The sequence below is a fragment of the Megalobrama amblycephala genome, linkage group LG14 (assembly GCF_018812025.1).
Source record: "Megalobrama amblycephala isolate DHTTF-2021 linkage group LG14, ASM1881202v1, whole genome shotgun sequence".
Lineage (NCBI taxonomy): Eukaryota > Metazoa > Chordata > Actinopteri > Cypriniformes > Xenocyprididae > Megalobrama > Megalobrama amblycephala.
Window position 1 is genome coordinate 41,705,415 of NC_063057.1, and position 15,550 is coordinate 41,720,964.

Genomic DNA, 15,550 nt, shown 5'->3' on the forward strand with positions numbered 1-15,550 from the left:
TGTGTGGTAAAACCATGGGTAAATCACACAGACAGGCACTGTTATCTGCAACTCTGCTCTTAATTGTGCCTGTTAACCACAAAATACATGTTAAGTACACCAGGTAGTTAACCACAGATCACACAATGAATGCAATATACAATATATATTAAAATATATCTCTTAAGTGTACAAAATATATTAAGACTAAAATATATATAGTTTACAAAATATATATTATACATGCATATCTTTTTAGTTAAACATATCGATCTATTATTTATCAATTTATATATAAATACTATTTAATTGAGATGTTAGCCGCATAGCCGCTAACACATATTTCACACACGTGACGCACTCACTTTGCCGCCATCTCCCGCAGTGCACTATTCACCCGTTTACAGCACTCTAATAAACTACATTTAACACGTTGATAACACGAACTAATGATCAAATATAACATCCCATAGAATACTTTCTCACATTTGATCACATGACAAGAACACTTATAACACATTTTAACACCTCATGAAATCGTACCTCTCCTCTCACATTACAGGAAAGAGGACGAACTTCTCATTGAAACGCCTTTACCCATGTGACGTCAGCCGATGTACATACTGTATTTAATAAAGACACGCAACGTTTTCAAAATAAAATGCCCCAAAACAAATAATATATATATATATATATATATATATATATATATATATATATATATATATATATGTGTGTGTGTGTGTGTGTGTGTAAGAAAAATGATTTATAATCTGGTGTAACAACATATCCCTGCTACATCTAAAAACTGAGGTATACACAAATCCGCCGCGAACTCTATGGGCGCCGCCATCTTGCCTGCCGCCATTACTGCGTGCCTGCGAAGTGTGACGGTGTGACACTTGCCGGTGCCCTCTAATGACATTTCAATTAAAGTTCATCCTGCTCATTAAAGAAAATGTCTGGTGAAAGGGAACATGGGTAGATGATGTCAGGCAGTGGCCAAAACTTACAGATAAAGGTAATTTATTGACAACATAATGTAATAATGTAAAAATGTAATGTAATGTAATTAAGAAGTGTATTAATTGATGACAACAATAAAACCGAAAGCTGTCATTACTAGCTGTGTTGCTAATATGTTCACAAGCTTAAGTTTCAAATAATTATTAGGCCATCCTTAAAAATATTCTTGTTTGCCATAACCCGACCGACCCTGTCAATTTAGGACCGACCAAATTAATTATTTTTTCCCCTTTTAGTCCGACCGACTTGCCGATTGTAATTGCGTTAAGACCCACGGATTTTTTTTACTCTTCAAACAGCTAATACAAATGCAATAAAATGTGAGACACACGCAATTGACGCTTTTCACACGCTCTCACGCCACACATCCATTTTCTCACGCACAGAAAAGTCGAGAAGTAAAGAGGACACAGAGACCGACAGACTAGACAGAGCAGGTTACTTATGATAGAAAAAAATCTCAGCTCTCAGATTCTGTCAATTTTATTACGAAATTCAAACAATAAATACCGTTTTGGTGCTTGTAAATGTGACATGCTAGAAATACAGATTAAAAAATATTACAACATCAAACGACGTATAATGTTATGTTCTTGTAAACATGTTTTTCAAAATGGATTTATGTATTCACACTTACCTTCGTCTGAGGTAAATCTCTCAGAAATGACCGACGGCTGTCAGCTAGCACCCCCTCACACAGAACCTGTTTTGGCTGATATGTGTACTGTATTACATCTTTATTATATTTTTACTTATAGCATTAAATAAAGTTGTTGTTATAATAAAAAATGCATTATATTTAAATTGTTATTTTTAAATAATACTGCCAGCTGATAGGGCTCTCTGTATGTTTACAGCATTAAGTTAGGTGAGTTGTTTTTTTTCTTGAGAAAAATTAATGCCTACCTTGTGTAGCCTAGCTAATATTTATCCAAATGAGTCAATATTAAATCAAATCACAATAATAATTAAATAATAATAATTGAATAAAAATAATAAAAAAGTGTAGCTTACCAGAAATTGTAGCCTACCATGTAAACATTGTAATGTCACTAAACCTAATAAAATTCAGCTTAGTTACTAAAATGTTTTGACAATCACAATACACTTAATGTGATGCAATAATTTTTTTTTTTTTACATTTTTTACGACCTACCGACCATTTTTTTATTTTTTTGGCTGTTACGGCAAACCAAAATATTTTTAAGGATGGCCTTAGCCACGACCAGTTGTAGCAATAAAATACATGTTCTTACAGGTATTGAAGATTATTTTATTAATCATCTGGCATGCGATGAGCCATCTCGGTTATGTCTTGGTCCTCCGCTCGACCAGGAACTCTGTGCAATCCGTATGGCCGTAAACATGGGCAGTCAATGTGCAACAAAGCTTCGTGGATTACACAAACGGTTTTATTCCAGGCCTGTAGTTTTGTGCTGTTGTTAAAACAACCAACCACACAACACGCTCTGCCCGGCATCACTGGACAGCATACATACTAAAAAAACTATATAGCTAACATCTGCTACAGCCTAAGGGACCAACACGCTACTTCTGCTACTTCCTTAGCAGCAAGGCACGCAGTAATGGCGGCGCTGCTTTACTTCCGTGTTTCGCCGGATTTGTCTATATCACTGATGTATTTTGAGTTTGCACACTTCACCTGTGGTGGGTGTGTGATTGTAAATGTCTCAGAGTTTTGTTCATTCTGTGCCCATCATCCATTATTTCTGCCACTTCTCATTAAAACATGACGTTTTATTTCTCATTTCTTTTCGTTTCGCGTTGTCTCTCATATTGAGGTATTTAGTCCACAGACATGACAGTATTCTTACCGCGACTGAGGCCCTGTCCCAAATGGCACCCTAAACACTCACGGCCTTTCTACGAGTCCGCACTTTCGTGACGTAACGTCGCTTTGAGTGTCGGGAAGAAGTCTGCTGCGGAGCTGTGTCACAGTGTTTGTGTGTACTTAGCACGAGAATTTATTTATTCAAATTTTATTATAGTATTATTATACACTGCACCATTACTATTATTGTGTGAAATTAATATTAAATTACTTTTACAGAACATAGTATGTTGTAACAATCATTATGTTGGTTTATGTTATATCTTTATTATTATCTTATTTAAGAACAGTTTATTAAGTGGAAAAACACATTGTCATGCATGGTTGTGTTTCTAATGTAATACACGGCCTTTCATTTTGTATTTCAAGCATGTTGTTTGTGCACTTAGTGTAACAAATATTATACAATAGTTTAATAGGCTTTAATTAGCCAACCACAATTATTACAGGTTATTAAGATTTTATTTGCAAACTGTTGTGCCTCTATCGTCAAAAAAAGTCCCCACTGTTGCTCGACCCTTGATATTCAACACTTTTGATCTGCACTGACATTGAGCTGGACGATGGCATCACTGTTTTCTCCAGTGCTGATAAATGAACTAAATTAATAACTATTGATTTTTACAACCAATCATTGAATCAATAGTGAATTTACTTAAGCTGGACAATACAACCATTTTCTTTAAGAGCTGCTGTGCAGCCAAAACTATACACCAGTTATCACTGTAAAGCTGCTTTGACACAATCTGCATTGTAAAAAGTGCTATATAAATAAAGGTGACTCGACTTGTTTCAGCAGTTGGTCAAAAGTGGTGCTATAATGCTTTAGTCTTTATACACATAGTTAGAAAGTCAAATTCAACCGTGGCAAGTGAAGAAAACACCATGAGATGGAGATGAGGAAGAAACCGGGGGTAATAGTGTAATAGTGTTCAGTCACTAACATGATCTTCTCTGTGACCCAGATGATGCAGGCAGTGGCAGGAACAGTGAAGAGAGCTGAGGTGCGTTCATCCATTAAACAATCCCTGAAAGAAGAAGAAGCAGTTCATCCTCCATGAGGTCGACTGTGGAGGACTGGAGCTTCATCACTGTCACCATATCTTGAGAGGATCAGAGGGGCAGGACAAAGATCCTGCAGTAAAGAGAAATGAATTCTGGTTTATGTTATGTTAAATAGTCAGAAATTAATCATGTGATAAATCTTAAACTCAATCAGTTTTGTATTAAATGGAAACTTTTCTAGCTGGACAGTGTATATTGTATTGTATTGTATTGTATTGATACAGTATACTGTTTCACAGTTTGTTGTTTAGAGTGACATTTTATAATTAAATCCAACATTACTCTTGACAAATCATGCATTATTTGAAAAACCAAAGACTCAAGTTTTGATGTTTGATAACTATTTGCTTATTATCTGAAGCGACATATGTAACCCACGTTAAATGTGGAGCCTAAAGAAAATAAATAATAAAATTGTATAATCTACTAATTACACTTTTAATTAAAAAGTTTAAACGTTCTATTCAATATGCATCGTAAATTAATTGTGTATAAATAAAAATAATTCGTATTATAATTAAGCGCAGAACACGTGATGTATTACACGAACACGTTGTGTGTGACGTAAGCAGATGCCTCACGGAAGTGCGCGAGACGCGCTGAACACGAGACGAAAGAGCGGAGCGATACTAAGGGATTAAAAAGGTTTATGTTGTTATAATTAATTTAATATGGGTATGAGTAACTTTATAATACTTTATGTTTGATGATGATAAATGGTTTTAGAATGATGATTGCTGATTTAAGCGTGGATGTTAGCGGATTGAGATCCTCTGAATCTGAAGCGGGTGTTTATCAAACTGAAATTAAGGTTTATATTGTTATAATTAATTTAATATGGGTATGAGTAACTTTATAATAGTTTATGGTTGATGATGATAAATGGTTTTAGAATGATGATTGCTGATTTAAGCGTGGATGATAGCGGATTGTGATCCTCTGAATCTGAAGCGGGTGTTTATCAAACTGAGAAACTCGGGATTCGGTGAGTTTATTGATCGAGTTGAGAAAATCTCTGGTTGATTTGAGATGGCGGGCCATCCAAAAAAGAAGAAGAATGCTGATTCCTGAACCTGGGAAAAAGACACTTTTGCTGCATAACGAGGATTTCTTTAATTCTTTAACTTTGTTCAATTCTCTTTCGTTCTTTAAACTGGTATTATATACCCACAATTTGTTGAATTGTGGGTATATAATATTGTACCGTGTTTGGTGGTTTATTTGTTTTGTTTAAAACGGAATAGAAAGTAATAATGCTGAAAGCAAAATAGAATAAGACCCTAAACCCCAAAATTAAAGAGACAGTGAAGCTTAAGAGCTGTCCAAAATACAGCTAAGATTAAATAAAAGTCTTACTAAAATCTACATACACAGAAATAGGTGTAGATAACTTACATAAGGCATCTTTACACAGAAAAAGCGGCACAGAAACCAACTCTGAAGCGGCATAATACCACAAAAATGTGCATTTACACAGAACGTTTAATGCTGTTCTGAAGCGGCATAAATGCATTTACACAGGAATTAAAATGGCGGGAAACAATGCTTTGAACATAAGTATTTCAAAACTAACAGTTTTAACAAAATTAATTTAAAAATAATTAAATAATAAACAATGAAATATAACTCTAAATAAAAAAAAATACAAAAATTTAAAGTAGTAAACTGCGTGCTATATCTCATGCTTTGATGTTTGTCGTAATAAAAATTGAACGATGTAACAAAAAATTATACATTATTACACCGGGTAGTTCACAACAGGGTTAAAAGAGGTCAAACTTTTTTTTGTTTTGTTTTTCAGAGACAGAAACAACAAATGATGCTAGCATTTGCGTGTATCAGGCAGCAGCAGATCACCAGATAGACCGTCGTGTGTGGGTGAAATATCGTCCTCAAGGAGATGATTTTTGGAATATAATATAACAGTACACAATCACAGTGACGCCGATTGTGTTAAGCATTTACCTTATCTGAGAAAAATGTAGCAGCGCGTTGATCTGACAGTTTCTTCATGGGAAGATTACAAACGGCGAAAGCCAATTGATGACACACGACGATTCTCTGCTGTTATTTTGGTGGTTTTGCTTCACGATGTGAGTACAGGACTCTTTTACGTCAATGCCCCTTTTTGGAAGACATTATTTTTATTATTTGCCGTAAGTTATATGTTTCGTCTCCTGCTTCTTGAATCTCGCGCCGCCTGAGTTGACTGGAATGCTTTTGGTTGTCATGACAATGACGTAGTTTAGAGCGGCTATATTCCGTGTTCATTTACACTGAACCAGAACAGTATCAGACTCGCCTTTGATACTAGGGGCTGAGGTGGGTCAGACCCGGCGTATTTTAGGTTTTCTTTAACACGGCATTGCGTCTTTACACTGAATTCTGAGCAGGTACAGACCTTTTCAGAACAGCCATAAATCGGCTGTGTAAAGATGCCTTGAGATTTGTTTCTCTTTTTTCTTCTTGAAACAATTTAAACAAGAAAAGAAGAAAACCAAAGATGGAGAATTATTATTTTGTGTATATATATTGATTGAGTATCTTCCTCACATATTTTGTGATGATTTACTGCCAGTATTCTGTTCTCCACTAAGCTAGAAACTGGTCATTGCTCCAGCTTACTTTGAGGGCCCTTGGTGTAACCATTTGTAATTGTTTCATAAAGTCATAATGGAGCATGGCTGTCACCTGGTGGTGTAACACCTAATCAAATGTCACTCATATTTAATTCTTACTTTTGCATTAAACTAGGGCTGGGTGATATGGCAAAAATCTAATCTCAATATTTTTTTCCCTTATTGATCGATAACGACATATAAACTGTTAATGCTGCCAGTTTTAAGAGTATCCCAACTATGACTGAAGCCACAAAAATTTGAGGGTTCATTAATTACATTTTCAAGTATAGTTTATTAACAAAAACAGATAACACATTTGGCCTCAAATTCAAAACAACCCCTTACTAAAATAAATTAAAAACTAAAACGTGTGGCAAAATAAGGTAAATGAGAGTAAATGTGCAAAATGTAAACATAAAATTTGTTAGTAACATTCTTTTCCTGAGAGAAGTCTGTCTACATTGTCTGGCTTTAAGAGGTATAGATTAAATATGCAAAATGTAAACATAAAACAATATAACTATATAATTAAAAAAAATGTCAGGAAGACTAGTCTCGGTCTCAGACTAGACTGTCAGCAGTGTCTGGCTTTCAGAGGTAGATTAAATGTGTAAAATGTAAACATAAATATATTCAATTCCTATTAATCACAATTTGCAAAACAGTTTTTTTTTTGTTTGTTTGTTTGTTTTTGTTTTTTTTTGCTTTAAAAGGTAGATTAAATTAAAAAAAAAAAAAAAAATTGGATCAACAATGGATGCTATGTTCAGGAGGTCATCAGTGGCTGCATCATCATATTTCTCATTCAGATAGCTGATGACAGAAGCTAGTTCTCTCAGGGTTCCCACTCATCCTGGAAAACCTGGAAAATTGATGACAAATTTTCCAGTCCTGGAAAACAGAGAAAATGTAAAGAGAATGTAAAATGTCAGGGAATATCTTGTAGTTGTCCTGGAAAATTTATTTTTTAAAAAGTTCTTGGTTTTTTCTTTATTCGAGAGTTTATCACTGACCTAGTCTTGTGTTGCCATTTGTAGCAGTTATTATTATATTGTTATAGTATGTTATTAACTGCTTAAATGCATAATAATTTGCTTAATTATTATGCAAGTTAATTTTCTGATCATATTTTTCCCAAGTAAAATTAATCTTAATAACTACTATTAATTTTGTATTTAGTCATGAAGTTATTTTATGAAGGCTTGTTTTCTTTTACAGATAAAATGAGCCAAAAAGAGATTTATCTCAGACTGAAAGGTCAAAAATGATTAAATTCCCATGAGAAGGCATAAGGTAACATAAGGCATGACCATTGAACAGCAAAATGCTCATTGGGTCAGCAGAGTCGGACAAAAACAGGTGGAGAAGAAAAGACAACAGGGCTCGACAATAAGGATTGCCAGAAGGCCCGGGGCCAGTGTGAACAACGCTTGGAGTTTGGAGTTTATCTACACACCTCAGTTGGCAGGATTTTATTTATTTATTTTATTTTTTGTGGGACTAGAGGGAAGGGTCATGAGGAGCATGAATGCTAATGTGAATAAAGTGTTGAATGAGGGGACAGATAGATTGACATAGTCTAATTCCACCCGTGATGAAGCTGACCAAAAATCAACATTGATTCAATGTTGTCTTTTTCAACACTGGGTTGCATCACATCCTGTATTTCTGAGTAATATAAGTGATAAGCACACAAGAAAAATGGAAATCCTTCAAAACCTTCAAACTAAATTCTTTAAATATAAAACAAAGGAGAATCAGAAATAGTCTTTAGTCCGTGGCAACACTGTGTGCTCGTGTGTAGCTCGCTCATTCACGTCTGTCAGATGCTGTTTTAGCCGTTTGTCTATAGGTTTGAAATGGAGTTTTTTTTTTGTGAGCTTATTTAGTTAATTATCATTCACCTGTTTGGGTTTGGATGGATGTATGTCACCGCGCATAAGGGCGGATGGGGAAGTGACATGCAAAAACATAAATGTTTGGATTTGGGAATGGTGGTTTCTAACAGTTTTTTGACCACTTCTTTAATTTTGTTTGGGTTTTCGTTTGTGTTTTGAATTTAATTTAGAAATACTTTTGAAACAAATCTTTTTGCTTTTTAATAAAAGAAATTAATTTTGAAATGAAACAAGCGTTGGAGTGGAGTGCGTGCAAAGAATAATTGCTATACCTGAATCCACAGCCTACAAGGAAAGGCCGACACATTTAAGTCAAAAAACTAAAGGGAATGTGGAGTTTGCACCACAAGCGGGAGGAGAACGTGGTTTTCCGTGAGTACATGGTGAAGAGTTTTATTTGCTAAGCCGCTGCGCTTATGCATCGTGGAAACGGAGCGCTGATTCACAATGCTGATGTAGCGGAACATTGTTGAGTTATTGCACAAGCATGATTTGGTGAAATGAAGTTTATGCTTGATGGACAATGGATGATGTTGTTGAAAAAGTGATTATGGACGAAAGGGAATTGTTTAAGTTGCTCGCATCTTGCAGAGGAAAGCTTGGCGCTTTGACGAGAAAGCAAAACAAAATAAATGCTGCAATTGAAGCGGGCGAAAATAAAGAAACTTGCTAAGCATGTTGAAACTTTTAACACTGTTGGCGGGTTTTATGGAATTGCAAGTGTCTGTGCAGAGTTTGTTGAATGATGATGAAAAGGAGGCTGACCACGTAGACTGGTATGAGCCGAAATTAATTCTCTTCAGGGAATTTCTGAATGAGATTGAAGCATCGATGGGTGAAAATCAAAATGGTAAAAGTGATGTCTTGGTGCTGTTGGGCCCATGGATAGTGTATCTCAGGCCACTTATAAGTCTTATAAAAGAAGTTCCCAAAAGTCATCTAGAGTTTCTTCTAAGAGCAAAGTGAGTGTCTCTGCTGCTTTTCTGCAAGCAGAAGCGGAACGAGCTGCATTAAAAGCTAAAGCTCAAGCTTTGGAGAAAAAACATGTTTTGGACATGGAAGAGGCTCAACTAAAAGTAAAAAAGGAAAAGCTTGCGTTGGAATCTGAAATGGCTGCAGCTGATGCTAAGGTAAATGTTTTCCTGAAATCTGAATCGCTCCTCGGAAAAATGAGTTCAAGAAGCACAAAAGGAAGTGCAAAGTCTGACACAAGCAGTACTTATCCATCTACTGAATATATTGCACCTGCAAGAACACTAAAGGTTCAAATAACTCAAGACAAACAAGGGAAAAAAGGTAAATCTACTCCTACAGTGAAAACGCATCAAAGCCATGAAAAAACTCAGAAACATAAAAGGGACTCATCCACTTTGGACAATACAGCTCTTGCAGATGTTCTGAAAAAACAAAATGAAATAACTGCTTGGTTGATAAAGCAACAGCAAACATCCCTTCTTCCCACAAGAGAAATTCCTGTGTTCGGTGGAGATCCTCTGCAGTTCAGATCCTTTATTAAAGCATTTGAACAGGGTATTGAAAGCAAGACTGACAGTATGCAAGACAGGCTCTATTACTTAGAGCAATTTACAGTTGGACAACCCAAAAATCTGGTCCGCATCTACTTGCATATGGATCCTGTAATAGGATACAAGGAAGCAAAGCAGCAGCTTGAATGGAATTTTAGTAACAGTATAAAAATATCATCTGCTTTCATTGAAAAGGCTTTGAATTGGACTGCTTTAAAGGCAGAGGATGGACCAGCTCTAAGATCATATGCACTCTTTCTTTGTAGCTGTTTTAACACTTTGCAAGAGATTAAATTTGTGGAGGAGCTGGAAAATTCAGCTAACTTGAGAACGATTGTTTCCAAACTGCCTTTCAAGCTGCGTGACAAGTGGAGAACAATTGCTTGCAACATACAGGACAGCCACAATAGAAAAGTCAAATTGAAAGATCTTGAATTCATTGAAAGAGAGACATGAGCTGCATTGGATCCTGTATTTGGTGACATACAAAGCACAACAGACAAGAGGGGAATTTCTAAAATAACCACAACTACAAAGCCCAGTTTTAAATCTCCTGGCAGAGGCAGCAGTTTTGCTACCACAGTTACTACTGTAGCAGAAACATGAACGACAAGCTGAAATTAAGTTATACTGCCTCAAATGCAGTGGAAAAGCCACCATGCATGTTTTGTGATAAAAAAACCACACCATTGAAGTTTGTGAGGCATTCAAAGTCAAACCCAACAAAGAAAAGGTGGAATTTCTCAAGGTAAAAGGATTGCGTTTTGGATGTTTGGGACATGGGCATATGAGCAAAAGCTGTCAAAACCGCAAGACTTGTCAGATTTGTCACCAACAACACCCAACCATTCTACATATCGAGAGTAAGCAAATTAAAAGAAAAGACGAAACTCCTAAAGTCTTTTCAAAAGATCAGATATCAAGTGCATTGGTTTCCTTGAAAGATGGGAAATATATTGGGGCTGGTTCAAAAGATTGTGCTCTATCCATAGTTCCTGTTAATGTGAAATTGAGTAAGGGAACCAAAGTTGTGCAGACGTATGCATTTCTTGATCCAGGTAGTTCTGCAACATTTTGCACAGAAGAACTGATTAAATTAAATTAAATGCTGCAGGAAGAAAGATGAAAACACTTCTGAAAACTATGGGTCAGGAAAAGCTTGTGTCCAGTTACAGAGTTTCTGGATTAGAAGTGGCTGCTTTAAAGGGAAATGGATTTCTAGAATTATCTGATGTATACACACAGAAGTCGATCCCAGTCACCAAAGACAACATTCCTACAGAAAAGGACATTAGAAAATGGTCTTACCTGAGGGATGTTGATTTGACGCCAATAAATGCAAGCATATGGCTACTTATAGGCATCAATGTTCCAAAGGCATTGGAGCCATGGAGAATTGTCAACAGTGAAGGTAATGGACCATATGCTGTGAAAACTCTCCTTGGTTGGGTCATTAATGGTCCACTTAATCATCGTATGAATGATGATGAGGATAATGTCCCTGAAATGCAAGTAAATGGAGTGTCTATTGAAAATTTGGAGGAACTGTTGATCAAACAGTACAATCAAGATTTCATTGAACAGCAGTACGATGAAAAGGCAGAAATGTCAGTAGAAGATTGGCAATTCATGGACATGATCACAAAGACTGCAGAACTTAAAGACGGACATTATTATTTAAAGTTGCCTTTTTGTGAGTCCAATGTAAAAATGGCAAACAATAAGAACATGGTACAGCAACGTGCTCAGCACTTGTTGAAAAGATTTAAAAGAGACATATCGTTCCATACTGAGTACAAAGAGTTTATGGATGACGTGATTGCAAAAGGGGTATGCAGAGATTGTACCAAGTGACCAGCTGAATCTAGAAAATGGAAAGGTATGGTATATACCACACCATGGAGTTAGGCACCCGCGCAAATAGACACTGCGTGTGGTATTTGACTGTGCATCAACATTTGGTGGGACTTCCTTTAATAAAGAGCTATTGCAAGGCCCAGACTTGACAAATAATTTGATAGGAGTTTTACTTTGTCAAGGTCCCATTGCCTTCATGACTGATATTGAAGGTATGTTCCACCAGGTAAGAGTGGCCACGGAAGATGTGGATTTTCAACGTTTTCTTTGGTGGCCTGATGGAGACATAACAAAAGGACCTCAAAGAGCACAGAACGGTTGTCCATATATTTGGTGCAGTATCATCACCAAGCTGTGCGACCATTGCCTTGCTAAAGACAGCTGATGACAACCAAAGGGATTACACAGAAGATGTAACTAACACCATCAGGCAGAATTTCTATGTCAATGATTGTTTAAAAGCTGTAAATATGGTGGAGCAAGCTTTATCTTTGTATAATCAACTAACAGCACTGTGTAGCAAGGGAGGATTTCGACTTAACAAATGGATTTGCAATGACCGTTCCATTCTCAGTGTAATTCCTCAGGAAAACCGAGCCAAGGCAGTGAAGACGCTGGACCTCAGTAAAGACCAGTTTCCTATGGAGAGAGCTCTGGGTGTTCAGTGGGACATAGAAAAGGATGCATTCACCTTCAGTATAACAATCAAACACTCAACGACAAGACGTGGCATTTTATCTATTGTGAGTTCAATTTACGATCCATTGGGGTTTCTGTCACCCATCATTCTTTCTGCAAAGCAAATTCTGCAGAATCTGTGTAGGATCAAACTTCCCTGGAATGAAAAGGTCCCTTTGAATACTGCTTTAAGGTGGCAAAGATGGCTTGACGAGTTGGTTCCTTTAAACACCTTTAGCGTGAACAGATGTTCCACATCCAAAGATTTCGGGACCATAGCATCCGCACAGTTGCACAACTTTTCGGATGCAAGTGAGGCTGGGTACGGAGCAGTGTCATACCTAAGACTCATAAATGATAAAGGAGAAGTGAATGTGACATTCGCCATGGGAAAGGCCAAGGTAGCACCGCTTAAACAAACAACCATACCAAGATTGGAATTGGCAGCTGCCGTCCTAGCTGTAAGCTTGGAAAGGTTGTTGAAAGCAGAGGTACAGTTTTTCACAGTCTGTGATTTCCGAAAATGTTTTTTCCAAAACACTTTTTCTTGTGTGTTTTGGTCAACGTGAACTACCGTACAATCTCTCGCTATCGCGCCGGTATTCAAGTTTCTGCTTTTTGCGCACCGATAATGGATGTAGATGTGTTTGGTACACTGCGAAGAAATAAAAAAAATGAATCAACAAGAAGAGCCAAATCACGTAAACTGTTAAGACTGGCTACTGTAATATCAGTTTCAGGTAAGATTACTTTCATTTCTGCACTTAATTACATAACGTGTAAATTACATTACGTGTCTCTATTACTAGCTTATTCTCTGCATTTTATTATTTGTCTTTTTTTTTCATATGAATGCTTATTATCCACAAGTTTAAGTACTTTGTACACTGTTAATTATTTTTCAATAGAAAACGAATACTCTTAAAAGTAGCAACTAACCAAGAACAGAGTCCAGTTCCTCAAAGAATGGGCAGCGTTGTGGATCCGACCCAGTCTTCTTGTTATGCTTCACACATTCGCGGTAACGTCGTTTCAGATATTCTATACAGACTTTGCACTTCACCCAGTCGAAGGTATTTTGAATAGATGGACAAACCTCACAAACTTTTTTAAAAACTGCTTCCCACACCTTGTGGTTATGTATACAATTTTCAAACTGAAACTGAAACGTAGGTTCGCTCCAAACAGAAATTAAAGCTAATGTTTCCTCCCTACTCCAGTGTCGCGTCACTTTCTTATTCGGCGCCATCTTGCCATTGATCGGTCATATGACCATACGCAATCCACGCATTCTGAACACGTGATCTTCTGAAATGCCCACATGTAAAACACAGACACTCCTACCTCGGTAATAAACACGGAGATGTTAGTCCCGTCCGAATCCGTACATAAAATCACAGACGTAGGTTGATAAGAATTGTTACTCAAACGTCGTTTGGAAAACTAGTCCCGTCCGAATAGGGCTTAATACAACGAAAGGATTCAAAACTTTCGTAGCAAACAGAATTTCCATTATTCACACCCATTCAAAGGCCTCACAGTGGAAATACATCTGCTCAAAATGAAATCCGGCAGATGCAGCATCAAGAGGCATGAAAACTGAAGAATTCCTTCGATCTCAAGTTTGGATCAATGGACCCGACTTCCTCTTGAAGTTACTATCTCAATGGCCTGAAGCAGAGGAAGAGGTTAGCTTAATTCTGGATAATGATCCAGAAGTCAAAGAAAAAATATGTGCTTGTGTTACTATGACTGACGAAAAGGAACCTCCAACAAGTCAACTCTTGAACTACTTCTCGGACTGGACTTGCCTGAAAAGAGAGGTAGCATGGATTTGTAAGTTTCTAGAAGTCTTAAAATGGAAAGTGAAAGAATAGAAAAGGCAGAACCAACTCAAAGAACAGAGAAGTTGTAAGCAGAAAACAAAGCTACAATTACCTGAGAATCTGAGTAGGACACTTTGTGTTGAAGATTTGATTGCGGCAGAAAAAGCCATTGTATCTTTTGTGCAAAGAGAACATTACAGTGAGGAAATTTCTGCTTTAAAAGGAGGCATTCGAAAAAGATAGTCATTTGTACAAACTTGACCCTGAGATTGTTGAAGGAGTATTGAGAGTGGGTGGAAGGCTAAGCAAGTCGGCTTTGCCCGAAGAGGTGAAACATCCTGTCATCTTACCGAAATCTAGTCATGTTTCAAAACTCATTCTTCGACGTGTGCATGAGAAAATAGGGCATAGAGGAAGAAACCACATGCTTTCAACTAGGGATGTCCAGATCCGATAACATGATCGGAAATCGGGCCCGATCACGTGGTTTCAGACTCGATCGGAATCGGACGTTACCTCCCGATCAGGACTCGGATAGCCTATATATGTATTAGGGGTGCAACGGTTCTCGGTAAAAAATCGAACCATACGGTTCTCCACTTACGGTTCGGTACGCACTTGCACCGTGGTCCATCTCGAATGACGACGCATCTATTGGTTAATATGGTTTGTTTAAAATAGCAACGTGGAAAACAGACAGAGTTCAGATAATGTATGTTTCAGTCGATGGATGCACAAAACGTTACAACAACGATAATCAGAAAGCGTGGACAAAACAGTCACTCTTTGTGAACTGTTAACTGCGAGTGCCGTCTGCTCTAATGTCCAGTCATTTACGCCGTCACCCGGGTGTTGATAGCGCGCGAGCGCAGGTGAGACCTGAACAGCACACGTTGCTGTCTGTGTTTAAACTAACTCATTTAAGCCTTGCTGATTTAAACCTTCAAGAACAAGACGCGAAAGAGAACTCGCACGCGCTGTGAGAAGATTTGTGTGCGCTCATCCGTAGCGCGCACACGCTTATTCCAGTCAGCGCGCAAATACGGAGTTCTCTTTCAAGTCTTGCGCTTCGGCGGCCACATTCATACAAAAAATGTCAACATGCCCGTCCTAGCGAGTATCCTGGCAAACATAGTCGGTTATGTCTTAAGTGAACGTATGTTAGTCGAGAAAGACAGCGCATGTGTAACAGTATATGTACTGGATCGTGCATGTCTTAAAG

At 37.3% G+C, this 15,550-nt stretch overlaps 1 protein-coding gene across 1 annotated transcript; it reads left to right on the forward strand.

Annotated features, from left to right (window-relative positions):
- The first annotated feature begins 4,502 nt into the window (after nucleotides 1–4,502).
- Nucleotides 4,503–14,885, forward strand: LOC125244793. The gene is made up of 2 exons (XM_048155048.1): nucleotides 4,503–4,907; nucleotides 7,762–14,885. The coding sequence occupies exon 2, from the start codon at nucleotides 9,323–9,325 to the stop codon at nucleotides 10,421–10,423; it is 1,101 nt and encodes a 366-aa protein (XP_048011005.1). The 5' UTR covers nucleotides 4,503–4,907; nucleotides 7,762–9,322; the 3' UTR covers nucleotides 10,424–14,885.
- The last annotated feature ends 665 nt before the right edge of the window (nucleotides 14,886–15,550 follow it).

Coding starts and splice junctions, on each gene's coding strand:
- LOC125244793 (XM_048155048.1), top strand. CDS start 9,323: ATGGATAGTGTATCTCAGGCCACTTATAAGTCTTATAAAAGAAGTTCC.